Here is a 27382-nt window from a genome sequence, read left to right as displayed (position 1 = left end):
GAGCTGGTGGGTGGAACGGCACTGGGGAGACCTCCGAGAGGCCCCGAAATTTCCCTGCCCAGTGATTCTCAAGAGAGTGGACCAGGCCAGCCAGCCATGCCTGGCTTCCGTAGAGCTCTCGGCAGCTCCTCCTCAGTTATCTGTGTCAACCATTGGTGTCTTGGGCTCACTTCCCATTTTTAGGCCCTTCTTCCCTCCCTCTGGAGCCCTGGTGGAGCAGCGGTTAAGAACTCAGCTGCTAACCAAAAGATCCACAGTTCGGATTCATCACCTGCTCCTTGGAAACCTTATGGGGCAGTTCTGCTCTGTTCAATGTCTTGTTGACATTGAATTGACTCAATGTCAACAAGTCCGGTTTTTTTGGGGGGGGGTCCCCCCCTCCCACTTCTCTTCTCTTCCATTCCAGGATTTACAGGCTTGGATCCAAGTCCCAGGTCTGAACAAACTCAGCTGTATGAACTCAGTAAAGTCAATTTGCTTCTCAGGGCCTTCATGTTTCCATCTGTGAAATGGGAGCATTGAGCTCAATGATCTATACGTAGGGTGACCATATAATTTTTTTTAGAATGAACTATTTATTTTACTGAATTAGAAATTAATTTCTACGCCATTTTAAAAAGGGATTCTTGATATTTACTCATGACTGCAATGAGAAAAAACATACAGCATCCTGAAATTATATCATAACTTGTGAATAGAAAATAGAAACAACGTGGGGGATGACCATATAATTTATCACCCTTCCTGGGATGCTGGAGGGTCACAGGAGGCACCACCTGGATGGGACACTGGCAGCAAGAGATGTAAACAGAGACTGTCCCCTTAAAGTGGGAAGTACTTTTATCCTATTAATACAGTTCTTTCCACTCTAAAAAGCTGCTTTTCTTTATGGCACTGACTCCAAGGGGCCGACCGCGGGTCCTGTCCTGCTGTGCCCGTCTGCATCAAGGGGTGAAGGCAGTTCCAGCGTTCCGGTGGTGGAAGGATGGGCTGGGGCATTGGACGACTATTTACAGAGCACTTTTTATTTGGAGCCCTGGTGGCGCAGTGGTTAAGAGCTCGGCTGCTAACCAAAAGGTCAGCAGGTCACATCCACCTGCTGCTCCTTAGAAACCCTATGGGGCAGTTCTACTTGGTCTTATAGGACCGCTATGAGTCAGAATCAACTGGATGGGAACAGGATGCGTGATGCAGTGGTTAAAGCGCTCGGTTGCTCACCAAAAGTTTGGCGGTTTGAACCCACCAGCCACTCTGTGGAAGATGTGTAGTCTGCTTCCGTGAGGATTTACAGCCTAGGAAACCCTGTGGGGCAGTTCTGGTCTGTCCTATAGGGTCGCTGTGAGTCGAAATTGGCAGCAGCGGGTTTGGTCTGGTTTTGGTTTTATTAGAACCGTGACCGGAAAGAGGAGCAGACCTGGCCAACATCTGTCCTCTGTGAAGTTCTGTCCTGTGACTATTTTAACTGGTGTTGATGAGGGTTGTCAGAGTTTACGGCCTGAGAAGTTATGAATTTGAGCTTCTGTATGGAGTTGCTATGAGTCGGAATTGACTCGATGGCGATGGTTTTTTTTTTTTTTTTTTTAAGAAAGCTCTATGGAAAGAGCCCTGATGGTAAAGTGGTTAAGCACTTGGCTACTAACTGAAAGGCCAGTGGTTCGAACCCACCAGCTGCTCCTTGGGAGAAGGATGTGGCAGTCCGCTTCTGTAAAGATTTACAGCCTTGGAAACACTATGGGGCAGTTCTACTCTGTCCCCTAGGGTCACTCGGAATCGGAATTGACTCGATGGCAACAGGTTTGGGTTTTGGGGTTTTAAAGCTTTATGGGGAGCCCCGGGGTGGCACAAACTGTTAAGTACTGTACTACTAACCGAAAGGTTGGCTGTTTGAATCTTCCCAAAGCTGGATGGGGTAACGAGAAGCTTCCTGTTTTCTTTTGTAACAGGGAGACTGTGAGGGTGACAGCGTGGAGTTCAATGACAGAAAAGTAAGTGCTGGCTGGTGGGCAGGGGGACAGGTGGGCAGGGGGACAGGCAGGCAGGTGGGCGGGCGGGACACACCGTCAGGGCAGGAGGGGCCTGCAGGCGAGGGGCGGGAGGGTCCAGGCCAGAGCCCTGCCTGCCCTGTGTGTCTTCAGTCTCCCTCTGTGGTCCGCGTTGGTGATGACAGGGCTTCTGCGTTCGCCTTTCCTGCGAACTCCGTTTCGTGTGTCCGTTTTCCTTTTTCTGACCCTCGGAAGGATCCTCAGCTGGTTAGGAAGGGAAAGGTCGCTCCCCAGAGCCTGCCTGCCCTCCCCGTGTCCTTCCTCGTCCCGTTCTGGTTAAAGCCCACCTGCTGCAGGATACCTGAGTCTCACCTAGGCCTCCGGCTGATGTGGGCCTAATCCCCTATTGCTCTTGGGCAAAGAAGTTTAGGAGCCACATGGCTGGCTTTGCAGAGAGCCATGGCCCCCAGCAGCGCTCTGTGTGGGGGAGACCTGTTTGTGGTGGTCAAGCCAATGTTTCTCAAACTTACTTGACCTGGAACCCTTTTTAGTGGGTAAGCTATTGAATTGGTATTCCATTTGGAACACACTTTGGGAAACCCTGAGCAACCTTTTTGCTCTGTGGTGGCTGTTCCTGACTTCTTCCACTCTCCAACATCTCAGCCCCCCCCCCCAACTCAGCACCCTTACTCTTGGTAGCGGACATCTGCTCTTTCCATTGGGGGTCCCAGGAAGCTCTGTGCTTCACCATCCTCACCATGCAAACGTCTCTTCCCCCACGGCCCCTGTCTGCTGCCATACTCACGCCCACACCACGATACCAGCCTCCATCAAACAAGCCAGACCTCCTGTGCCCAGGAGATACCCACCCTGGACCCCGCTTATGGTCAGCCCCACTTGCTCTGCGTCTGTTGCGAGAACTGCTCCTTCTCCTGGCTGGTGGGTGACCCTGTCCCCATTCACAGGGACAGGAACCTGTATCATAGAATGCTCTCACTTCGGCCTCTGCTCCCCCCGCCCAATCTGTGTTTTTAAACCTTTGGCACTTGATCCAACTCGCCTGCCCAGGAATCTAGCTGAAGATACTATCTGACTTAGCACAGAAATGACATATTTGGTTATTTTCAGTGTAACGTCTGGCGTTCTTCAGGGACGCTGTGACTTGCGGGAACACCACTGCCCAATCCTCCCTAAGAAGCACCACCTCTCCCCGAACCTGCCCTGACCAACTCTGGCCTCAGAGTCCAGCCCACTCTGCACCCCTCTGCCGCTCAGCCACTGCCCTGCCTCCACAGGCACTAGCAGCCTCCTTCAGTCAAATTCAGTCCTCAGGCCACAGGCCCCTCTGCTCCCACCCCACCCCCCTACTCCAGCCTCACTTTCTTATCTCAAGGTCACCTAGATGGAGGGTCACATCAGTGCCGGGGCATCTCATTCGGTTATTCATTCAGGAAATATTTTCTAGGGGCTGCTGGGGGCCAGGCCCATCACACCCAACTCTAGGATTGTCCAGGCCCAGCTGTTCCCATCACTTAGTTTTACATCCCAGCAACAAGTACAAAGCCTGGCCCATAGGAGACAGTCAGGGAAGGAGGGTGGATGGGTGGGTGGGTGGATGGATGGATGAGTGGATGGATGGATGGATGGATGGATGGATGGATGGATGGATGGATGGATGGATGGATGGATGGATGGGTGGGTGGGTGGGTGGGTGGATGGACGGGTGGATGAATGGATGGGAGAAATGGATGGATGATGGATGAGTAGATGGATGGATGGAAGGAAGGAAGGAATGGATGGAAAGGAGGAAGGAGTAGATGGATGTTTGGAAGGAAGGAAGGAGTAGATGGATGGATGGATGGAAGGGAGGAAGGAGTAGATGGATGTTTGGAAGGGAGGAAGGAGTAGATGGATGGATGGATGGAAGGGAGGAAGGAGTAGATGGATGGATGGATGGAAGGGAGGAAGGAGTAGATGGATGGATGCAAGGGAGGAAGGAGTAGATGGATGGATGGAAGGGAGGAAGGAGTAGATGGATGGATGGAAGGGAGGAAGGAGTAGATGGATCGATGGAAGGGAGGAAGGAGTAGATGGATGGATGGAAGGAAGGAAGGAAGGAGTAGATGGATCGATGGAAGGGAGGAAGGAGGAAAAAGAGGGAGAAAGGAAGGAGGGATGGGGAGATGATCCAGATAGGTGCTTGGATCCTGACTCAGAGCCTTGGAGAAGTCTCCTCATTCTCTCATGGTGGCTCCATCTTAAGCGTCTTGATTCTGCATGTTTTCCCTTTTCAGTGACAAAATCTGTGGCTTCCCCTTCCTGCTCTGTCAGCAGGAGCAGCAGCTCCAAGTGCCTGCCCCCCGGCTACCTCACAGGACAAAGGGGTGAGCACAGCCAAGGACATGTTCCCATGCTGTGCCAGCAGACAGGGGACAGGCAGGAATGTGTGAGCGGAGGCAGGCCCGGCCGAGGCCGGTTCAGTCAGAACCCTCAGCTGGTCATGGACTCCCAGATGCTGGGGGGCACAAATGCTACTTCCTTTGGGTACGTGGGAGAGTCAGAGGTGCATGGAGCTGAGCTCTGGGTAGACAGGAGACTCGCTGAGGAGTGTGTCGGAATATTCTGGGGGGTGCTCTGGTGGGCAGTTGTTCGTTCTTCCTGCCAGGGCTCCAGGGCGTAGGCCAGCTTGGGCCCTGTGTTGCAGGGGGCTGCTGACACCCCCAGACAGGGGCTTGCTGGGGCTGTGGGTGGGATTTACTCCAGGTGTGGAGGGAGGCCTGTGCCAACCCTGTGTGGGCTGGGAGCTGCAGGGCCCCTGACCTGTCATTCGTTCATTCATTCATTTGCTCATTCATTTGTTAATTCAACAATTATTTACTGAAAACCCTTTATCTGCCCCAGGCCCTATTGGAGGTGCTGGGGGTGAGGTGGACTAGACATGCCTGGCTCCCTGGAGCCTCCATTCTGGGGGCACAGGGGGTTAGACGTGGCAAGTGTGTACTCCAAGATTGGGGTGCATGCTGGGGTACACACAGGCAAGAAGGTTCGGGGACTGACCGTCACATACCGTGTGCCCAGGTGGGAGGTTCGGGCTGGAGAGATGGTGTGACGAGCTGGACCCCTGAGGTCCTGGGGTGGAAAACTTCTGGGTCACTGTGATCAGAGCCCCGGCCCCGACTGGTCTCACTGTGCCCCAGACACCACCCCCGAGCTCATGGACCGGAAGCCCCCCCTCGAATTCCCCCTGGGACGGCACCGAAGTCCCGAGTTCATCCTCTTCACCCAGACAGCACGGGGTGATTGGTGTTGGCTTCTTGGCAGGAAGAAAATTCCAACAAGGTGAAGTGGTTTGTGTAGGAGGCTGGGGGGCATTTCCACATCAGCGGATGGGGGGAGTCTGTGAGGGCCAGTCCCGAGCTGGGCAGGCCCTGGACGTGACCATGGTCACTGCCGGGGGGGTCTCTGCCCCTGCCCCGTTTCTCCCCTCCCTTGGTGTAGGGCTGCGTGCACTCTCTCTCTCTCTCAGTCTCTGTCTCCCCTGAGTCTCTCTCTGTGTCTCTGCCTTTCTCTCTCCCTCTCTATCTCCCCTACCCTCATTCCATCTATCTCTCTCACACACACACACATTTCTCTCTCAATCTTTGTCTCTGCCTGTTTTCCCCGCCCCTCTCTCTACTCTGTCTCAGTGTCTCTGTCGCTCTTGCATTCTGTCCCTGTCTCTCTCCCCTCTCACTTTCTCTCTGCATTTCTCATTCTCTGTGTGTGTCTCTCTCTCTGGTGCACCTCCAGCCCGTCCCCAGTATAGGTCCAAGTCTGGATTCTGGGAGGGGTAGGAAGCTGTGACCCAGGTTACTGGTGGTGGCCTGACCTGGACAGAGAGGCACTGTAACCTCAGCACAGTTTGCCAACTCAGACGCCAGTATTAACAGAGCAAACACGGGCCTTTGCCTCATCAGATGATAACCAGGGGTACTGATACACGCAGCCCAGCACTCTGCCTTTCCACATTCACCTGTGGGGAGCCACCTGGGGACCTGGAGGAGGGCAGCTTCCTTCGTGTACGGAACCCCCTCGGGACCTGGAGAGAGGGGGAGTCTTTGTAGGACCACCCACTCAGGATGGGGGGCAGGGTCCATGCAGGTCCACCCACTCAGGATCACAGGGGAGGGTCCACACAGGACTGCCCACTTGAGATGGGGGAGGCGGTCTGCACAGAACCACCCATTTGAGATCAGAGGGCCAGGGTCCCTCCAGGACCGTCCACATGGGATTGGGAGGCCTGCTCTCAGGCTGCTCAAAGCCCGCCTCCAGCACAGGAGACCTGCCCCTTGGGCAGTGGGAGGAGGCTCCCTGGCTCCCGGCTCCTTGTGCAGAAGCTTCAGAGCCTCCTCGGACAGCCTGTTGTTAACCCTTCAGAGCTTGCTGAGCACATCTTGCGTGCACCACTTCCAGCATGATTCTACGGCTAAAGAAAGCCACAGGTGTGAAGAGGGGAGCCCACAAAGCCCAAGATTTTCACAGCAAGGCTTACTTACAATTTATGTAAAATGCGTTGTCTTTTCCAAGGTGGCTTCTTCTCTGCTTCTTAGAGGCGTGTGTACCCACTTTCATGAGACGCAGCTCTGGGAGATCTCCCAGAGCTGCAGAGGGGACCTGAGAAGTGGAGACTTTAGCAAGGCAGTCGTTTCTGTGAGCCCCTGGCCCCATCCATGGAAACCTGACTCCCCCTACCCAGCACACCTCGTGCGTATTTGTAATTTTCAGAGACGGGGCACGTGACATCTTGTGCACTGAAAGCTGTCCTGGGGGCTGTGGATTTGTCCAAGTCAGCGGGGAGAGTGTTTGCATGCAGGATACGAAATACCACGTGTTGTTACAGGGCCCCTGCAGAATCTGGGTATTGGAGACCCCTCTCAAATTTTAAATATTTCAAAAAGCAAAGAGGACAAAAGCTGAGCCGCAGGGTGACAGGAAAGGCCAAGGGACATCCCCAGACCTGCCCCCTTTTCATTCCTGGCCAGACGCCAGCAGATCAGCCACGGGGGGCTGGGTGGGGAGTCTGGGGGGCAAGGCTCAGTACCTGCCCCCCCGCCACCCCGCTCCTTGTCCGAGCCTTCCCTGCAGCTTCTTGTTTTTGTTGAGTTGACTCCGACTGCTGACGACCCTGTGTGTGTCAGAGGAGAGCTGTGCTCCGTGGGGTTATCAATGGCTGATTTTTTCAGGAGCAGGTTGCCAAGCCTGTCTTCTGAGGTGCCTCTGGGTAGGTTTGAACTGCCAACCTTTTGACTAGTAGTTGAGTGCGTACTGTTCCCCTGCAGCTTGGAGGGTGTGATATACGTCTGCTCCTGGGTGGGATTGCTTGCAGGGCCCGCCTGCCCGTGGGCCTGCCCGGCTGTGGGTCTGGCCCCAGGGTGTGCCACTGTCCCCTTCGGTGACCGAACAAAGCCCCTGTAACTGCAGGTGAAGGCCCCCTCAGCCCTGTCCCTCACTTCCTCCCAGCTTTTCAGTCAGTGACTGCCCTGACGCTGTTCATGTCTAGGGGCTGATAAGCCCCCACTGGCCCCCCAACCTTTCTCCAGGTGTTGGTGATGTACAGGGGTCTCCAAACGGTCCTGCCGCCTCTCCACCCAGCAGCCCTCTGTCTGGTGCCTTCCTCTCTGTACGGTGAGGCCACCAGCTCCCAGTGGAAAGCCCTTCTGGCGTGGAGTGCTATCCCCTACGTGTCTGTTACCTTCGTGGGCTGCAGGGAGGGGCCTCATCTACAAGCTCAGGCACGGACAGACTGGTGTACCCGGGGGAGCTTCTCCTCCCTTTTATCTGTTGGGGTGTCTACAGTGACCAGCCCAGGTGGTACCCCAAACAGAAAGGCTTGGACACACCGGGCATTGTCAGCTTCTGTGATGGCCCCCAGCCCTTTCCACACCCTCAGGTCTCTACACACCCCAACCATGTCCTCAGACCTTCAATCTGAGAGGCAGGGTGGTACAAACAGTTTTCTATCAGCTACTAAGCGGCTACTAACTGGCTACTAACCGACAGGTTGTAGGTTTGAACCCACCCAGTAGTGCTGCAGAAGGAGGACCTGGCGATCTGCTTCTATAAAGATTACAGCCTAGCAGACCCCAGGAGCACAATTCTACCCTGTCACACATGGGATCACCATGAGTCAGAATCAACTCAATGACGACAGTGTTGGGTTTTTTTTTTTGTTTTGGCCCAGCCAATAGGCTCTCAGCTGAGGAGATGGGCAGCCTGGCATCCCCACCCCTATCCCCAGCTCTTAATGGGCAGCTGCTCCGTGTCCTGGGACAAGTTGCTCAACCCCAGATGGGGGTTTTTGGGACAAGGCTCAAGCCCTGCCCCCTGCAGCTTGGAGGGCATGAGCTGTGAGTCTAGGCTTTGAGTTAGCTGGTAAAAGTGTCTGTTACCCACATACGTGGGATTTTTCCTTTTAACTGGCCACCCTAAGTCGGTATTTTCCTTAGGACGCCCTCTACGTGTTCACACAAGGCTTCCATCTTCAGATCCATCAAACAAACACGTCACCATCCTGCCCAAAGCCTGGGGGATAATAGGGTGTATGTGGATTTCATTTATTTCACGAAGGGTTGTAATCGGACAGCCCGTCTCAGGAGACAGACGCGGAGTCGTCTTTGCACCCTGTGAGGCTTGTCTAGATGTTGTCATTGGTGTTTCTTTGCTCAGAGCCCTGGTGGCTCCTCCTTTGATAACCAGTGGTTCGGTATTGGACAGAGGACTGGAAAACCTCACACATTCAGGCCATTTTAGGACAATTCCAGATGAAATCACAAAGAGCTGGGACTCCCTAATGCCAGATGTTTCTTTCCCACTCCTGTTTTCACCTAAAAACTTGGGCTCATTCTTGCCAGGGAAGACACTCCTGGCCTCCAGTGTCAGTCCAGCTTCAGTTGCGCGTATTGATCTCACTCTGGTTTCTTCAGGGCCTTAACCAGAGCTGGAATTGGATGACAATTTGTTTAATTTGTTCCTTAGTGTCCTTCTCCCCCTGCCCAGAACAGGAGTGCCATAAGCTCAAGGTGTCTGTGCTACTTACCTCTGAAAGCCCAGTGTCCAGCACAGAAGCTGGCACCTGACTGACACCCAATCAGTGTTAGATGGATGGATGGATGTTTGCATGTATGCATGGGTGGATGGATGGGTAGATGGGTGGATGGGTGGATGGGTGGATGGATGGGTGGATGGGTGGATGGATGGGTAGATGGGTGGATGGGTGGATGGGTGGATGGATGGGTGGATGGGTGGATGGATGGGTGGATGGGTGGATGGATGGGTGGATGGGTGGATGGATGGATGGATGGGTGGGTGGGTGGATGAGTGAATGTTTGCCTGTATGCATGGGTGGATGGATGGATGGATGGATGGGTGGATGGGTGGGTGGGTGAATGGGTGGATGGATGGATGGATGGGTGGATGGATGGATGGATGGATGGATGGATGGATGGATGGATGGATGGATGGATGTTTTCATGGATGGATGGGGGATGGGTGGATGGGTGGATGGATGGGTAGGTGGGTGGGCGGGTGGATGGATGGATGGGTGGATGGGTGGGTGGATGGATGGATGGGTGGGTGGGTGGATGGGTGGATGTTTGCATGGATGGATGGGGGATGGGTGGATGGGTGGATGTTTGCATGGATGGTTGGGGGATAGGTGGATAGGTGGATGTTTGCATGGATGGATGGGGGATGGATGGATGGGGGTATGGGTGGATGTTTGCATGGATGGGTGGATGTTTGCATGGATGGATGGGGGATGGGTGGATGGGTGGATGTTTGCGTGGATGGATGGACGGACGGACGGATGGATGGGTGGATGGGTGGGGGTGGGGGTGGGGGGGCGGGGGGTGGGAGGGTAGGGGGAGAATGGATGGATGGATGGGTGGGTGGGTGGGTGGGTGAGTGGATGGATGGATGGATGGATGGATGGATGGATGGATGGATGGATGGATGGATGGATGGATGGATGGGTGGGTGGGTGGGTGAGTGGCTGGATAGACGGATGGGCGGATGGGCGGATGGGTGGATGGGTGGGTGGATGGGGGTGGGGGGTGGGGGCTGGGAGGTAGGTGGGTGGGTGGATGGATGGATGGATAGTTGGGTGGATGTTTGCCTGCATGGATGGATGGATGGATGGGTGAATGTTTGCCTGCATGGATGGTTGGGTGGGTGGGTGGGAGGATGGATGGATGGATGGATGGATGGATGGATGGATGGATGGATGGATGGATGGATGGATGGATGGATGGATGGATGGATGGATGGGTGGGTGGGTGGGTGGGTGGGTGGGTGGATGGGTGGGTGAGTGGATGGATGGATGAATGGGTGGATGTTTGCCTGCATGGATGGATGGATGGATGACATGGCTATGGCTTGAGTCCATCATTTCATTGACATCCCCAGCAGCTGTGTGTTCAGGGGAACAAACACAGTGTTATATTCTCACCCAGACCCTGGTCACTTTCTCTCTCCCAGCTCCTGTACGAAGAGTGGGCAAGTTATGGGGTCTTCTATAAATACCAGCCCATCGACCTGGTCAGGTAAGAGGGGACCCAAGGGGCTGGCTGGCTCCCAGACAAAGGCTGTGAGGGGAGCGAATGTGTAGTTAGATTTCGGTCAAATGCATGTTCCTGTGTGTTTCAGCAGTACCTGGGGACCTGTTCAAACTTGAGGGAATTAGTAAGAGTTGTGTATAGGAGCCCAGGGCTCCTGCAGGCCTGGCAATCTGAGCTAGCGTTAGTTTAAGCAATTTATTCAAATTTAGTGCAGGCTGGGCTCTTTTCCATCAAATTCACCATCTCTCCTCCTGAATTTGCTGCCTGGCCTGGCCCAGCTGGGAGGTGGGTGTGGTTCCTTGCCTTGAAGGAGCTCCTTGACAATGTGGGAATTGCCTCGTCAGGCAACCTGTCTTCTTTCAGGAGCACCTGTGCCCTCACAGGGTGAGAAAGGTGGGAGGAGCCAATTAGGTAACACGAGGCCTGTGGGGACGTGCAGACCAGAGTTTGGCTCATGAAAAGTCGTTTAAGCTCATCCGGGTGCCAGAGACTTAATACGTGGAGTGATTGGTTTTCTTGGCACCTCCGTGCCAAAGTTCACCCCAGTTCTTAGGCTCAACAGGACTTGGAATGGCACAGACAACTCCCAGGCGGAACACACCCGAACCCACCTGGGCTGCCACACGTGGAAATGCCCCCACCTTCCCAGCACAGACAGGCTTGGGAAAAGCAAAGAGAAACCCCAGATGTGATGGACTGGCTCAGAGCCCCCCGCCCCTGCTCCTTGGGCCAGAGGACCAGTGGCCATGATTTGAGTTGTCCCCTGCCTGGGGAGGGGATGCGGTGTGTCTCCTGCACTGGCGTGGACCGAGCATAAGCTGGTCTGCTTGGCTCTGTCCCCTGTGGTCCAGGAAGTATTTTGGGGAGAAGATCGGCCTGTACTTCGCCTGGCTGGGTGTCTACACCCAGATGCTCATCCCCGCCTCGATTGTTGGGATCATCGTCTTCCTCTACGGCTGCGCCACCGTCGATGAAAACATCCCCAGGTAGGCCGGCATCCCCTCTCCAGCTGCCCCCGGAGAGTGTGCCCACTTCCTGTTAGGGAGCCACTTCCTACTATTCCGGCTACAGTGCTTCACTGGGATTCTGGCATCTCACCCAGATTCCTGTGCCCTCACTCAGGCCCCCCAGGCATGGCAGGCCCAGCCTGAGCTGAAGGACAAGGCACACAGTCCAAAGGGCCTCATTCCAGTCTGCAGGCCCAGGCGTAGTTCTTGTCCAAGGATAAGTTTTACTATCGAAAGACAGAAAATAAATATCTGACCCGTTTTCATATTTTGGAGTTTTTCCCTCCTTTTTTAGTATTTAGTCATTATGCGACCAGGAATTTACAGCTTCATCGTGTGGTCGGGAAGTGGGACGAGAGAATTTACAGAACCCTTGGTTCTGTTGTACCTAGGGTCGCCGTGAGTCAGAACCGACTCGACGGCACCTAACACCACCAACAACGCAGCCGACATGCTAGGCTCAGCCTGTTCCTGGTCGTCACGCACACTCGCCTTACTCTGGGGCTTTGGGAAACTTCACAGGAGTGGTGTCGGACGAGGAATCCTGGGTGGTGCAAAGGGTTAACACGCTAGGCTGCTAACTGAAGGCTAGAGGTTCGAGTCCACCCAGAGGCTCCTCGGGCTAAAGGCTTGGCAATCTACTTCTGAAAAAATCAGCTGTTGACAACCCTGTGGAGCACAGTTCTACTCTGACACACGTGGGGTTGCAATGAGTCAGAGTCCTAGGTATTATATGATGGATACCCTGATCTTTGAATGTAGAGCTGGTGTGCCTTCCGCTGTTCACAAAGGGTTACATCAGATGTGGGACAATGTGGGGCACCCTCAGAAGAAAGCCAGGGACACGCTTGCCTCGTTCCCCCAAAATGGCAGGCAGAGCATGAGTCAGCTGGTGGGCGCTTTGAGGACTCTGTCCTCCTCGGCCTGCATTCCAGTTGCCGTCAAGTCACCCTGACTCCTGGCCACCCCATGTGTGTCAGAGTAGAACTGAGCTCCACAGGGTTTTCAGTGGCTGATTTTTTGGAAGTAGATTGCCAGGCCTTTCTTCCAAGATGCCTCCAGCCTTCTGGTTCACAGCTGAGCACGTTAACGGTCTCCAATCCTTTTGTAACTGTTTCCTCCATCTTCCAGTACTGACTCAAAGATAATTGTGCTCTGCGTTTAGACCTGTAGGTCCCCAACCTCTAATAGGGACACCATGCTAACGGCAAAATGGCCTTGATCAAGTCCCCTCTCCGGGAATGCAAGGTGGTAAAAGTAAGTGCAAGCTGGCCCCACCTTGCAGAAGCCTGAAGTCTCTGGGGGAAGTTCAAAGACATCAGTTCAGTTCTGTTTCTCACAACGCTGCCAAGTATCTCCAAAGCATGGAGCTGTGGCTTGGAAAATTTATCCATAGTTCCAGCCATTTCCGAAGAGACAATGAGTCTCTTACCAGGTGAGGAAACTGGCTCCTTACGGTAGAGCAGCCCTGAAAGACTACATCCAGAAAACTTTTCTTCGCATTATGTTTTAATACATGAATAACATCTAAAATATTCCACCCACCCAGAGTCAAATCTCTAAAGAATCTGGCTTATCTCCCCAGCGATGTAATTTTGGTCACAGAGGGGAGAAAGTGTGTCCCTTCGTTTGCTGATATCACATGCTGTCACTTCATATCATGGGTTGGACTGTGGTGAAAATCAAAGCGGCCCGGACTGGATGGGGATTTTAGTTCTGGGTTGGGCTTCGTTGTTGTTTTTAGCTGCTATTTAGTCAATTCTGACCTTGGCGACCCTCTGTGTACAGAGTGGAACTGCTCCATAGGGTTTTCAATTGCTGTGTGTTTTCAGAAGCAGATCACCGGGCCTTTTTTCCAAGGTACCGCTGCGTAGGTTTGAACCGTCAACCTTTTGGTTCGTAGTTGAACCCTTAACCATTTGCATCGCTCAGGGGCCCCTAAGGAAACGGCAAGGGAAAGGCGAAGTGTCTCCCAGATCGCCAGGGTCCTGGGGGTCCCCCATCCGTCTTCCTCCTCCCTTGGAGGGGAGGTGAATCTGGCGGCCTTGGCAAGGAGGCTCGACCTGCTCTGGGTGTGCTGGCCCCAAGAAAGGGCGCTGAGGTCCTCGTGGCTGTGCCTTTGTCAGGTGTCCAGAAATGCAAACGTGCTTTCTTGGGATCCAGCTTCCCATGGGGGTTAGACAAAGCCGTGCGGGGCCCATTTGGTCTTAGCTTCTGCCCTGCTGGGTGTCCTTTGACTGGGTGAAGGGGGTGTGCCCCTTCGAGTGGGATTGTGTCGAAGGCTGTAGGGGAGCCAGTGCCCCCGGAAGGGTGCCACCACCCTGCTGTGCCCCACCCCTCCCATCCACTCTGAAGAACTGGCCTTCCCGCCCCTTGTCTTTATTTTGGCTCAAGGTGGTAAAGCTGGAGGTGGAGGATTTTAAACTGGCAGAAAAGGGCTTTTGTCTAGCCGAGGAGTTTGCCCTGGAAGCCGAGGCCAGCTGGCAGAGATGAGGGCTCGGGCATGCCCCAAGGCCCCCAGGCAGGCAGAGGTGTGCCCCGTCCTCCCTGGCCCCGGGCCCACCCCTATGGCTCCAGCACCCTCCCTGGCCACGGGAGGTGCACCTTCCTTCAGCCAGGTGCCCTGGGAGAGGGGCTCTGTCGTGCGCAGCTGGGGATGACAGCACCATCCTCACACACGCCCCCCTGCCCCCTGGGGGGGCTCTCCAGAGAGGAAAGCTCAGCAAGGGGGAAGAGACCCCCGCAAGCTGTTCCTGGGCAGTGTTCTTTTTCAATCCCCGTGCTTGCGAGGGGCTTGGTTATTTATGGTATAATAGTCACGGCCAACTCACGCCTGGCTAAGTGCACCAGGCACTCGCCCAGGGGCTTTGCACACACGTGCTTGTTTAACCTTCTGACAGCCGAGTGGTGTAGCTACTCTGTCACCGTCACCCCATTCTACAGATGAGAACACTGAGGCCCCAGGCTGCCCAGACAGCAAGTGATGAAGCCCCATCCCCACTTCTCCGAGCCCCTTGCGGGAGGGAGACCATGGCTGTGCTTCATCTCTCCATCTCCTGAGCCCGGCACAGTGCCTGGCGCATACAGCACACACACAGTTGAGTTTATAAACGCTTGCTGTCTTTAACTGGAAGCAGAGAACTAGGCTGGAATGCCCACAGCAGTGGGGCACACAGGAGGGCCCCCTAACGCCCTTCAGCAGATGTTCATTAAACCGATTGCTGGTGGCCACCTGTGATTCTGGGCCTAATTTACGTGTACACAGAAATTTAAAAAAAAAGAAAGAGATGTCCTCAGCCTTCTCCCTGACAACCCTCTAACCACTGGGCCTCAGCACCCAGTCTGCATGTCTCTTGCTAGCAGGAGGAAGAAAGTTCAGGCCAGCCAGAGCTGGAATGACCTTATTCCGGTCCCTCTCCTCATTTTCCAGAAACAGAAACTGAGTCTGAGGCTGAAGGACTTGGCCAGGCTCACAGAGGCAGGAATAGCTGAGCAAGGACCCAGCAAGGCCTCTGGGCAGCGGATGAGGGCCGTTCAGGGCACAGACTTTGAAGATTGAGAGCACCAGGTTCAAATTCCGCTCTCTGTGTGACCCTGGGAAGTTACTTCCCCTCTCTGAGCCCATTTCAATGAAGATGCCATTGTCATAGTCCCCAAAGCTGACCTGGGCCAGGTGGACGCTCCGTGCAGGCCAGTAACAGGGCTTCTGCTCTAACAGCTGGTGGTCTTGAAATATTGGTTTAGCATTTAGAAGGAAACTGAATGTCTCGTTGGGGGAGGAGGGAGGAGGAAGAGGGTGGTGCCCCTCTCGTCCCGAGTGGGTGGACTCTAGCCCCAATTTGCAGGCTCTACTCAGCAGAATGGAGCCCTGGAGGCACAGTGGTTAAGAGCTCGGCTGCTAACCAAAAGGTTGGCAGTTTGAATCCACCAGCCACTCCTTGGAAACTCTATGGGGCAGTTCTGCTCTCTCCTATAGGGTCACTCTGGGTCGGAATCAACTTGACGGCAAGGAGTTTGGTTTTTTGGTTACTCAGCACAACAAACTCCCTGGACTTGCCGGGACACATTGTCCTGAGTGAGCCCCTACCTGGGCGGCTAGTAGGCACAGTCCTTCCAACCCAGCCACTGGTCTTCTCGAGAGCAGCTCTGGGGAGCACCGTTTCTCCACCTTCTTAGGTGTCAGAGCGCCCCCGGTGATGTTTATGAGTGAGACCCAGGCCATGCCAGTGGCCTCACAGCGTCCCCTTGAGGCGAGAATGAGACCTGCGGGAGCGGCACTCAGCATGGTGCCTGGCACGTGGGAAGGACCCAGAAAGTGGGAGTGTTCTTGTTGTGGTTTACCCTATTCCTCTTCCACCCTCTCAGGGCCTCACAACGGAAAGACCTGAGGAGTGTTTGGCGTTAGAACAAACCTTGGCTGTGCCCAGTTACTAGAGGGAAGATGCCTGGGAAACCCCAGTGTGTTAGTCACCTAGTGCTGCTGTAACAGAAATACCACAAGTGGTGGCTTTAACAAACAGAGATGTATTTCTCACAGATGAGGAGGCTAGAAGTCCAGATTCAGGGAGCCAGCTCCAGGGGAAGGCTCTCTCTCTGTGGGCTCTGCGGAAGGTCCTTGTCCCTTCTCAGCTTCTGTTGATGATCCTTATGTACTGTGGCATCTGTCTTCCCCATCTCTGCCTGCTTAATCTGCTCCTTTTGTACCTCGGGAGGCCTGGTGGCACAATGGTTAGGATCTCGGCCGCTGTTTCCAGCTGCACCTTAGAGACCCTGTGGGGCAGTTCTGCTCTGTCCGGTAGGGTCACCGTGAGTCAGAATTGACCCAACGGCAATGAGTTTTTATATCTCAAAAGAGGTTGACTCAAGACATACCCTACGCTAATGGTGCCTTATTACCATAACAAAGAGCACCCATTCCCAAATGGAATTATAACATCAGGTATACCCGTGGCCGTCCAGTCCATTCTAACTCATAGCGACCCTATAGGACAGAGTAGAACTGCAGCATAAGGTTTCCAAGGAGCGACTGGTGGATTCAAACCACTGAGCTACAAGGGCTCCAACCACAGGTATAGGGGTTAGGGTTTACAACACATGTTTTGGAGGGACGCAATTCAATCCATAGCACCGGCTTCTCCTAGGTGGCTCCAGCAGAGGCTGTGGGGGCCACTGCCCAAATGTCCCCCCCGCCCCAGACCAAGGGGCCCCTGGGACAGACTATGTAATTTGCAGGGCGCAGTGCAAGGTGAAAATGCAGGGTCCCTTGTTTAGAATCATTGGGGATTTTAGGATGATGCCAGCAGAGCTGAAACCAGGCATGTGCCCTGTGAGCCTGGGGCCCTGTGTCACTGCATGGATCAGAGGTCCGAATGCAGCCCTGTGTGGAGACAGAGGGACACAGACACTGGCTGGAGCGTGATGGGGACCGAGGGCCACACCAGCCCCTGCTGGGGCCCAGCATGTCCCACCCAGGTGGCACCAGGAGGCGCTGGCCCGGGACTGGCGTGCGTCTGCTGTCTTTCAGCATGGAGATGTGCGACCAGAGACACAACATCACCATGTGCCCGCTGTGTGACAAGACCTGCAGTTACTGGAAGATGAGCTCCGCCTGTGCCACCGCCCGGGCCAGCCACCTCTTCGACAACCCGGCCACCGTCTTCTTCTCCGTCTTCATGGCCCTCTGGGGTAAGCAGCGCCTCGCCACAGGGCTCTGAGCACAGGTGACCCTGGCCATCCCTCCCTCCTCCCCTCCTTCCTCCTCACGATGACCCACAGGCAGACCTTTCTGGGAACGAGTGGGCGGGAGCGCTGCTGGGAACGGCCCCCATTTTGTCTGCAGGGTACCAGGGTCTGGGTCGTGCTGACAAGATGCTGACGGGGTGTTCTGACCGGCCAAAGCCTGAAGGGAGAGGCTTTGCTCTTAGAAAGGGGACCCTCTTTCCTGGGACCAGAATTTAATGGCTCGGGAAGTATGGCCGATACAGAGCTGGGTGGGCCAAGGGTACTGCCAGCCTTCCGAGTGCTGCTGGTCATAATGCCGCCTGTAGCGACAGCTGGTCTGGGCCAGGCCCCAGGGCACAGCCTCTCAGCTCATACTTACAGCATCCTTGAAGTTTTGTGTGCCCATTTTACAGACAAGCAAGCTAAGGCCCAGAGGGAGTTGATGGGAGTTGCTCAGGGTCGTGAGAGGCCAAGGCAGGAGTTGCACCTGCGATTCCGAAGCCTGTGCCCTTAACCATTTGGATGCACTGCCTCAAAGAGCCCAAGCAGTGGTACCTCCTCCAGGAAGGCTTCCCGAGTGCCACCTTGTACCCAACTCAGGCTTCTGAGTGGTTGTTGAGTGTGGCTGAATCATTGCTGCAGATACTTTGGGTTAGCGAACAGGGCCGCTCCCTCCTCTGTCAAGGCTTTGCCAGCTGGAGCTCCGGAATTCTGCGCCCCGGGCAACTGTGGGCTGAGCCGTGACCTAGGCCTGCCGCCACCCGGCACTGGAGCCCCAGTCCTTCCCCCAGGGGCTCCCACAGAATGGGAGATGGGGTTGGCACAAAAACACTCAGGAGCAAAGAGTCAGGACTCACGGGGGCGGGGGCAGTCAAGAGGCACTTCTAGAAGCGGCAGGAGACCCTTGAGATGAGTACTGAAGATGTAGGGGATGGGCATCTGGGCACAGGGACCAGGGGCCTGGAGACAGCCCAGCCTGAAGCCTCCCAGAACCTCGTCTGACTGTTCTTGAAGGGTAGCCCCCGGGGCTGAGCCAGGACTCTGGCTCTGGCCTGCCCATGTTCACAGGGCCAGAGGGATGATGGTGGACCAGGTTAACAACGAGGCCAGAAGCTGCCGCTGTCTGCAGCCAGGTGTGCGCCCTGTGCCCCTACCTATCCAGCGACTTGGGTCCGTGGGGGTCAGACACAGAGTTCAGTGCAAGCCCTCAGCTGCTGAGCAGAGTGGGTTTCCAAAGCCTCGTGGAACCCTCTGAGCCTCTGAAACCAAACAACCAACCAGCTGCCATGGAGTCGACTCTGACTCCTGGCACCCCCACGTGTGTCAGAGGAGAACTGTGCTCCATGGGGTTTTCAATGGATGCTTTCTTGGAAGCAGATCGCCAGGCCTTTCTTCCGAGGCACCTCGGGGTAGACTCGAACCTCCAGCCTTTCAGTTAGCAGCTGAGCTCGTTCAGCCGGCCTGCTCTGAGCCTCTAACAAGGACGCTTTACTCCCAGCACAGGCATCTTGGGGCCACGGGGTGGCTGCAGGGAGGCTGGGGGTTCACGGAGGTCGGCGTGCAGCAGGAAAGGGGTGATGAAGGCAGAGCCGGCGCCGTGGCCTGCCCAGGGCCGTGGGGAGTCGGGGCAAGGCCAGGCCGCCAGCTCCTCCCTGGCCCGGTCCTCATGATGCTAGGACTCTCCCCTCAGTTGCAGCCTCTCCTGTCCTGTCCGAAGGTCTCCCTGCTTGCCAAGGTCCCGTGGAGAACCTGGTGTTTTCTCTGGAGGGACTCTCAGTGGAGGAGGGAGCCTCCAGGCATCTTGCAGGAGGTGGAGTTATCCTCACCTTGGCCTGGATGCCCTGGAACCTGGTCTCGAGCCTTGAAACCTCTGTGATTCGGAGGTGGGTGTGTGCTGAGGGGCTGTGGACATACCAGGTGAGGTGCAGGGAAGCTCAGCTCTGTGTCCAGCCTGGCAGCAGGACCAGCTCCTCCATCTCCTCCCTGCCCCTGCTGGAAGCCCGAGCCCACCGCAGCTCCACGAGCAGGTCCTGAGGAGGGCGTGAGTTGGCGCCTCTCCCCTAGGTGCTGTGTGGCAACCACCCCAGCCCCTGCCCCAGCCCCACCCTGCAGCCTAGAGGACAGCTTTGTATCCTTCCCTGTCCATGGAGACTCCCCTGGGGGTGAGATGCAGCCCCTCCCCTCCGGCGCCCACCTGGCTTGGTTGGAGGCCCCGGTTCTCAAAATGTACCCTTCACCTGGGCCACCAGCAGGCGCCGTTCTCTTCTGGGGCCTCACTTGGGGTCCCTGGGTTTGCTGGCCGATGGGCCAACCCCACTCATGGTCCACAGGGTGACCAGTGAGAGGGTGTGGCCTTGGGGTACTCTGCCACCCGGCATGCATTTATATACTCCCTGGGGCTGAGATTCCAGCTCTGCGCCTCCACCCCTAACTGCTCAAAGCCTCTGCATTCTCATCTGTAAAATGGGGACGTAATAAGGGTTAGACAGACCTCCGGGTGGCGAAAATGGTTTGCATTCGACTACCAGCATAAAGGTTGTCGTTTGGGACCTACCCGGTGGCACCACCAGAGAAAGGCCTGGCAATCTGCTTCTGTAAGGATCACAGCCAAGAAAACTCTGTGCAGCGGTTCTACTCTGTGACATGGAGGGTCGCCGTAAGTCAGCTCAACAACAGTGGGTTTGGATTTTTTTTTTTTTTTTTGGTTTAATGAGAATTCAGGATGATGGACACAGTCTCAGGCAATGCTTAGTGCGTAGCTGGCTCTCAGTAAGCCAGTTGTGGGGATGGCACAAGACAGGGCGGCAGCGTTTCATTCTGTTGTGAATGGGGTCGCCGTGGGTGGGAGGCTGACTGGATGGCAGCTCACGACAAGAACAAGACCCTCGGAAACTACTCCCCTCCCCCATAAGAAAGGCCTCTGATGGAGAAAAGACATTTTGACAATTCCAAGGAAGTCCTGTGCTCTGTTGGAGCTGTCACTGCTTCCGGGAATGAAGGAAACTCCTCGGGCTTGGCTGAGTGGTTTTCCATGAATGGCAGGAGTGTAAATTACAGCCCCCCCACGCCCCCACCAGGAACAAAGGGCTTCTAAGGGCCCTGGAGAAACCAGACTTCAGGTCATCGTCTGCACACCCTGCCCACTCCGCACTGGGGTGACTTAGGGCCTGGGAGGAAACTGAGGCCAGGTGAGGCCCCCAGCTGACACCCTTCTCTAAAGCAAGCCTCCAGCACGCCCCGTCTCCTGGGACTTTCTGTGTTGTAAGATAATTTACAGTGCGCACAGCTGGGCCACCCCGCCGCAAAGGAGCACTTTGTGTTTCGTTTTCTCGTCTCTACTTATAAGTGCCTGCCCTGGAAGAGAGTTCCCAGGGAAGAGGAGGGAGAGGCTGAGGGGGCCGGGGGGCACCGGACTTCTTAAACTATAAAGACCCTATTTCTAGCTCAAAGCACTCGGGTCGTGAAGGGCTTGACATTAAGCACCAGGTACAGCTCTTACCTAAAGTAGCAGCTGCCTTCGAGCCAACTGTGACTCGTGGTGGCCCCATGTGTGTTGGAGTAGAACTGTGCTCCGTAGGGTTTTCAATGGCAGATTTTCTGAAGGAGATCACCAGGCCTTTCTTCCGAGGCACCACGGGGAGACCATTGGTATTCAGACTTTCTTTTAGGCCCAGGTCTTTGCTCAGACAATTGGAAGAGACAAGCACAGAAGTGCTGGCAGATCTAGAGCCTAGAACCTTCGAGAAGTTCCAAAAGAAGCTCCTGGAGCTCCTGGGTGGGCTAGAACCTCCAACTTTTGGTTAGCAGCTGAGTACATTAACTGTTCGCACCACCCAGAGGCTCTTGCTTAAAAAAAAAAAAAAAACCCGCTGTCATCGAGTTGATTCTGACTCATGGTGACCCCATGTGTTACAAAGCAGAACTGTTCCATAGGATTTTCTTGGCTATAATCTTTACAGAAACAGATCGCCAGGCCTTTCTTCCGTGGCATCAGGGGTGGATATGAACCACCAACCTTTAGGTTAGCAGCCAGGTGCGTTAACCGTTTGCACCCCCCCAGTGGCTCCCCAGCTCTTGGTTGGGAAACGCTAAAGTACTGTGGGATTCTGATGACTGCGAGTTTGTGCTTAAAAGTATTTGCCAGTCACCTGCCTTGTGCTTTTCCTGTCAGCAGGGGGACACAGCTGCTGACCTTACAGAACAGACCTCTCACGCGAGGCCTTCTCTCAGGGCCTCCCGCACGGTCACTCCTTGAGCAGATACAGGCTGTCCCGAGTCTGGGAGAGCAGGATTGGTCAACACCCAGTTGTTTGGGGGAAGAGACCCAGGGGAGCTGCCCATGAAGTGGCCCTGAGCGCCAGTTCGATAGTAGCACGTACCAGGACTGGTCATCCCACACTGTCCAAGAGCTCCGTCTGGAAGATTCTAGACCTTGGGTCTGCTTCCTGGATGGCAGTGGCTCCGTTTGTCTCTTCTACTTGTCTGAGCAAAGAATCTGGGCCTAGAGCAAAGTCTCCTTGTGGTTCACTGCTAGATGTTACATCACGTTAGCTGTTAGTCGTGCTAGCTGTTACCTGGTGCTAGCTGTTACATGGTACTAGCTGTTAGTCATGCTAGCTGTTACATGGTGCCAACTGTTACGTGGTACTAGGTGTTACCCGGTGCTAGCTGTTAGTCGTGCTAGCTGTTACATGGTGCTAGCCATTACGTCCTGCTAGCTGTTACATGGTGCTAGCCGTTACGTCCTGCTAGCTGTTACATGGTGCCAACTGTTACGTGGTACTAGGTGTTACCCGGTGCTAGCTGTTAGTCGTGCTAGCTGTTACATGGTGCTAGCTGTTACATGGTACTAGCTGTTAGTCATGCTAGCTGTTACATGGTGCCAACTGTTACGTGGTACTAGGTGTTACCCGGTGCTAGCTGTTAGTCATGCTAGCTGTTACATGGTGCCAACTGTTACGTGGTACTAGGTGTTACCCGGTGCTAGCTGTTAGTCGTGCTAGCTGTTACATGGTGCTAGCCATTACGTCCTGCTAGCTGTTACATGGTGCTAGCCGTTACGTCCTGCTAGCTGTTACATGATGCCAACTGTTACGTGGTACTAGGTGTTACCCGGTGCTAGCTGTTAGTCGTGCTAGCTGTTACATGGTGCTAGCCATTACGTCCTGCTAGCTGTTACATGGTGCTAGCCGTTACGTCCTGCTAGCTGTTACATGGTGCTAGCCGTTACGTCCTGCTAGCTGTTACATGGTGCTAGCTGTTAGTCATGCTAGCTGTTACATGGTGCTAGCTGTTAGTCATGCTAGCTGTTACATGGTGCTAGCTGTTACGTGATGCTAGCTGTTATGTGGTGCTAGCTGTTAGTTGTGCTAGCTGTTATGTGGTGCTAGCTGTTAGTCGTGCTAGCTGTTACATGGTGCTAGCTGTTAGTTGTGCTAGCTGTCACATGGTGCTAGCCATTACGTCCTGCTAGCTGTTACACGGTGCTAGCTGTTAGTTGTGCTAGCTGTTACATGGTGCTAGCTGTTACGTGATGCTAGCTGTTATGTGGTGCTAGCTGTTATGTGGTGCTAGCTGTTAGTTGTGCTAGCTGTTACGTGATGCTAGCTGTTATGTGGTGCTAGCTGTTACACGGTGCTAGCTGTTAGCTGTGCTAGCTGTTACCTGGTGCTAGCTGTTAGTTGTGCTAGCTATCACATGGTGCTAGCCGTTACGTCCTGCTAGCTGTTACACGGTGCTAGCTGTTACCTGGTGCTAGCTGTTGCATGGTTCTAGCTGTTAGGTCGTGCTAGCTCTTATGTCAGGTTGTTGAACGTTCACTTTCTGAAATTTTGAAAACACAGCCTGGACCACAGGTGGTTAGAAATCAGGTCTAACCTCTGACCTGTGCCGTGGGGGCCTCTGTCAATGATATCACTTTATCTCCTCCAGAAAAGAATAGTAGCTTAGGTTAGTTGGGCCCCTAGTGCATGCCAGGCACTGTCCCAGGCACCTTATGTGTTTGTTGTCGTTAACTGCGGTGTTGCATCTGGACTCGGGCAGCTTTACGTACAACAGAAGGAAACGTCACCCAGCCCCGCGCCAGCCTCGTGACCGCTGGTGTGTCAATCCATCTTACTGAGGGTTTTCCTCATTTTTACTGACCCTCTACTTTACCAAACATGACATCCTTCTCCAAGATTGGTCTTTCTTACTTTCTTTTCTTTTTTTTTTTAATTTTGCTTCAGGTGAAGAAGGATTGACCATTCTTGATGATGTATTTTATAGATAGTGACTCAATTTCCCCAATGACTGTAGGCAGTAAATAACCTTAATCATCCCATTTGGCAGGTGAACAAATCGAGGCACAGCAAGGTCAGGCAACTTTTTTCTAAGTTTACACCACCTAATAAATGTCAGAGCCAACACTTGAACCCCGGCATCCTGAGCCCCACACGCTTGCCCACAGGCTTTATTGCTTCTGCCTAAATTCCTAGCTGGCTAGCCAGCATGCTTACCATACCTTGCTTCTTTCTAGTTCCCCGTTTCTTGGACTCTGTTCTTACCTGGGATACCTTCCCATTTATCCCCATCATACACCGTCCTTCCTTCCTCTTAGAACAGGTACTTAGGCCTGATTGTGTGCCAGGCCTGGGCAATGTACTCTGCACAGAACCTTGGGCTAAGTACCCTGCACAGCACCCTGGGCTAAGTACCCTGCACAGCACCCTGGGCTAAGTACCCTGCACAGTACCCTGGGTGAAGTACTTGTCAGAGTACCCAGAGTCAAGTACCTTGCACGGTACCCTGAGATAAGTACTCTTTACTAGTTATCTCATTAATCCCTACAACAGCCCAGGGGGAAGGTTCTGTTGCTATTTCCATGTTGCTGGTAAGGAAACTGAGGCACAGAGAGGTTACATGACTCGCCCAAGATCACACAGCTAACAGCAGCATCTCCTGGCCTATCTGCCCCCAAAGTCCCAGCTAGCACTGTAGGCACACCCTCTCATCCAGACATTCTTCAAGCCCCCCATCATGTACCCTCTTGGGGGAACAGGAAATTTACCCAGCGTCAGGAGCGAGGGGCAGGTCGGCAGCACAGCTGCTCAGCTAGCTGTACCTGAAGGAATTGACTGAATTCCTTAAACCCCGTGTGCCCACCCAATGGAGCAGGCTCACTCGTTTTAACCACTCGGCTACTAAACAAAATGTTGGAGGTTTAAGTCCACCTGGAGGCACCTCCAAAGAAAGGTCTGGCAATCTGCTTCTGAAAAATCAGCTGCTGAAATCCCTATGGAGCACGGTTCTACCCTGACACACACGAGGTCACCCGGAGCTGGAGTTGACTCGATTTGTCAGCACCTGGTTAACTGGTTATTGAGCACCTGCTGTGTACCAAGCAGGGCCACTTTCACAATCTCGAAGGTACCGAACAGCCCTTACCAGCAAGCTCAGCCCCCAGAAAAAAAGGCTGGTTGCATTCACCCCTCAGGCTGTGACTTGGGGTGTTGTTTGTGCTGTTGGTCCCACGCCCTCCTCCAGCTCGGCTTCCACTGTGGGAGACACAGATGTGCCCACCTGTAAAGTACACAGTCAGTACAAGTTCAACTCCACGCTCCTGGTTTGAGGGGGAGAGCGGGGAATAAAGCCAGACTACTTGCATGAAGCACTTACTTTAAGGAAAAAAAGCTTATTCTAAATCAAGACAGGAAAAAAAAACAAAACAGGAAAGACCCCGCTGGGCCTGAAAGGCACACTCGGCATCCAGCCCCCGCCTTCCCCAACGCCCCGCCCCGGCCAAGAAGTGGGGTGACCAGGCCTCAGCCCCCAGGGCCTCTTCACGTTTGCTGTCAGCTGTAATTAGCAGAGGTTTCTTGTTGACTTTCTTTTTTTTTAATCCCTTATTCAATTATTTGCTCTCCGCCTCTAAGGGCTTATTTTCCCGCTGGTGTTTCTTCTCCGTTGTTGTCTTTCTTCTGTCCTCCAGCTGTTAACATTTCTGCTCGCACCTCATGAGCACAGCCCCAAACCCAGGTACTGCCCTGCAGCTGGAAGCCTGGGTGTCGCCAAGTGCTGGCTCTGTGTCCCTGTGAGCTCCTGGGAGCCTGCGTGTCACCGGGCGCTGGCTCTGTGCCCCCATGAGCGGCCTCTCTGCTAGCGTGCTGTTCTCACGGGTGCCTTCATGTGCTGTGGGTCCTGCGTTCCCAGGGCCACATGCCGGTCACAGATCCTTCAGCTCGATGCTTGCCCTGAGTAGATGCCATCTCAAAGCTTCCAATAAGATGTCACATGAAGCAGCTTCCAACCTGCTGAGCTATTCGCTGGGATCGGTTTTCTGAAATGAGAGCATAATCGTGGGGTTTTAACTGCCTGTCAGCCTCCCGCAGAACAAAGCGGGTAATTTGACTGGGGCCAGAGGCCAGGAGCTGGGGGAACGCGGGCCTCACTTTAATGAAATGGACTCAGAGATGCAGTCCTGCCCCCTCTTGGTGGAGTTGACAGGTCACGCTGCTGTGGGTCCTCCAGCTGGGGTGGGACATCCAAAGACTTCAGCTCTGATTCTCTGCTGTCGTTCGTAAGCTGACACCTGAGCAGGGGGTAAATAGGAGCCCCTGGAGGCACAGATGGTTAAGCATTTGAATAAAGGTGGGCAGTTTGAACCTACCCAGAGGCACCTTGGAAAAAAGGCCTGGCGATCTTCTGAACGGTCACAGCCTTGAACCCTACGGAGTAGTTCTATTCAGCACACATGGGGTCACCACGAGTCAGAGTCAACTCCGCCACAACTAACAAGCTATAAAAGGAGTTTCTGGATAACACAAACCGTTAATGTGCCAGGCTGCTAACTGAAAGGTTGGAGTCCACCCAAAGGCACCTAGGAAGAAAGGCCTGGCAATCTATATCTGAAAAAATCGGCACTGAAACTCCTGTGGAACACAGTGCTACTCTGAACATGTGGAGTCACCAGGAGTGGACATCGGCTACCTAGCAACTGACAACAACAAGCCCGCAACTCAGTGAGAAATGAAGCCTTGGAGACCTCCCACGGTGCTGGTGTTTAGGACTGGGTGGATAAGGCCACGCTTGCCCCGGGCCGGGTCAGAAGGGCCCCCTCGTGCCTGGTGGCTTCCAATTGAACTACCGCCGGTTAGTGTCTTTGCTGTCCAGCGCCTGCCAAGGAAACTCGTCTCTGAGCCCAGGTCGGAGAGTGCAGCGCATTCACAGTGGGGGAGCCGGAGCCTAGTGAGGCCGTTCCGTATTCTAGGGGTTACGTTGTAAGGAGCGGAGCGGGCTGGGACCCCACAAGTCACCCGAAGGAGACATCACCCTGCCAAGATGGACTTGGAAGGGGCTGAGTGATACCTGCATCCTGCCGGCGCCCCCCGCCACCAGTCGGGCCCCCCTGGGCGCCCCCCGCCACCAGTCGGGCCCCCCCAGACCAGCTGGCAGAGGTTTTTGAGACCAGATCCTACCCGGAGGAGGCGGCCTTTCACAGTCAGTCGCAGAAGCATCCAAGCCTCATCAGAGGTTTCACTTCAGTAGCCGCTAGGATTCGGACATGCGAGTCCTAGCATCTGATTTTTCAATTTGCACACAAGACGGCTGGAAGGTGGAGCCAAGAGACTGAAGATTGCCCTGACTCAACGGGCTAGCAGGGCGCCGAGGGATCTGCATTTTAACAAGCACCTGGGGCCTTCTAATGCACTCTGAGAAAATGCACAGGTCAACCCCTGTGCCCCCGCCCCCACCCAGGGGTACCTGCAGGGGGTGTCCTTCCAATCATTTTCTCCACAGCCCGCTGATACGCGCCAGGGGACATGAAGACCTAAGGGGGCTTGACACTCGTTGCCCTGTGGTTAGCCTTTTAATGTGAGGAGCCGGCTGGGGCTCCTTCCCGCCTCGTCAGCCAGGGTGTAATAACGGCCATCTCCCGAGCCTTTACTGCAGGCAGGCCTCCTCCAAGCGCTGTGTCTGGAAAGGCTCATCCAGACCCCACCATTGGCATCCTCAGGCAGGCACTGTTATCAAGCCCATTTTGTAGATGTGGAGACTGAGGCTGGGAGAGGCTAAGTGACACCTGGGTTTGACCCAGTGT

The 27382-nt window shown here is 54.5% G+C and overlaps 1 protein-coding gene and 1 pseudogene across 4 annotated transcripts in view; one reads left to right on the top strand and one right to left on the bottom strand.

Annotated features, from left to right (window-relative positions):
• The window catches only part of ANO1 (anoctamin 1), a 110828-nt gene that overhangs the window by 33950 nt on the left and 49496 nt on the right, over positions 1-27382 (top strand). For all 4 annotated transcript variants that reach the window (XM_023541838.2, XM_023541837.2, XM_023541840.2 and 1 more), the window contains 4 exons: positions 1944-1985; positions 10497-10561; positions 11428-11562; positions 17108-17268. In XM_023541838.2, the coding sequence (XP_023397606.1) occupies positions 1944-1985; positions 10497-10561; positions 11428-11562; positions 17108-17268 (403 nt within the window). The remainder of the gene's footprint in view (positions 1-1943; positions 1986-10496; positions 10562-11427; positions 11563-17107; positions 17269-27382) is intronic.
• LOC135231763 (splicing factor 3A subunit 2-like) lies at positions 8703-9764 on the bottom strand (annotated as a pseudogene).

This window comes from Loxodonta africana, chromosome 7, assembly GCF_030014295.1.
Source record: "Loxodonta africana isolate mLoxAfr1 chromosome 7, mLoxAfr1.hap2, whole genome shotgun sequence".
In the NCBI taxonomy this organism is placed as follows: domain Eukaryota; kingdom Metazoa; phylum Chordata; class Mammalia; order Proboscidea; family Elephantidae; genus Loxodonta; species Loxodonta africana.
Note: the sequence above shows the minus strand (reverse complement) of the source record. Positions and strands in the feature narration are given on the sequence as shown.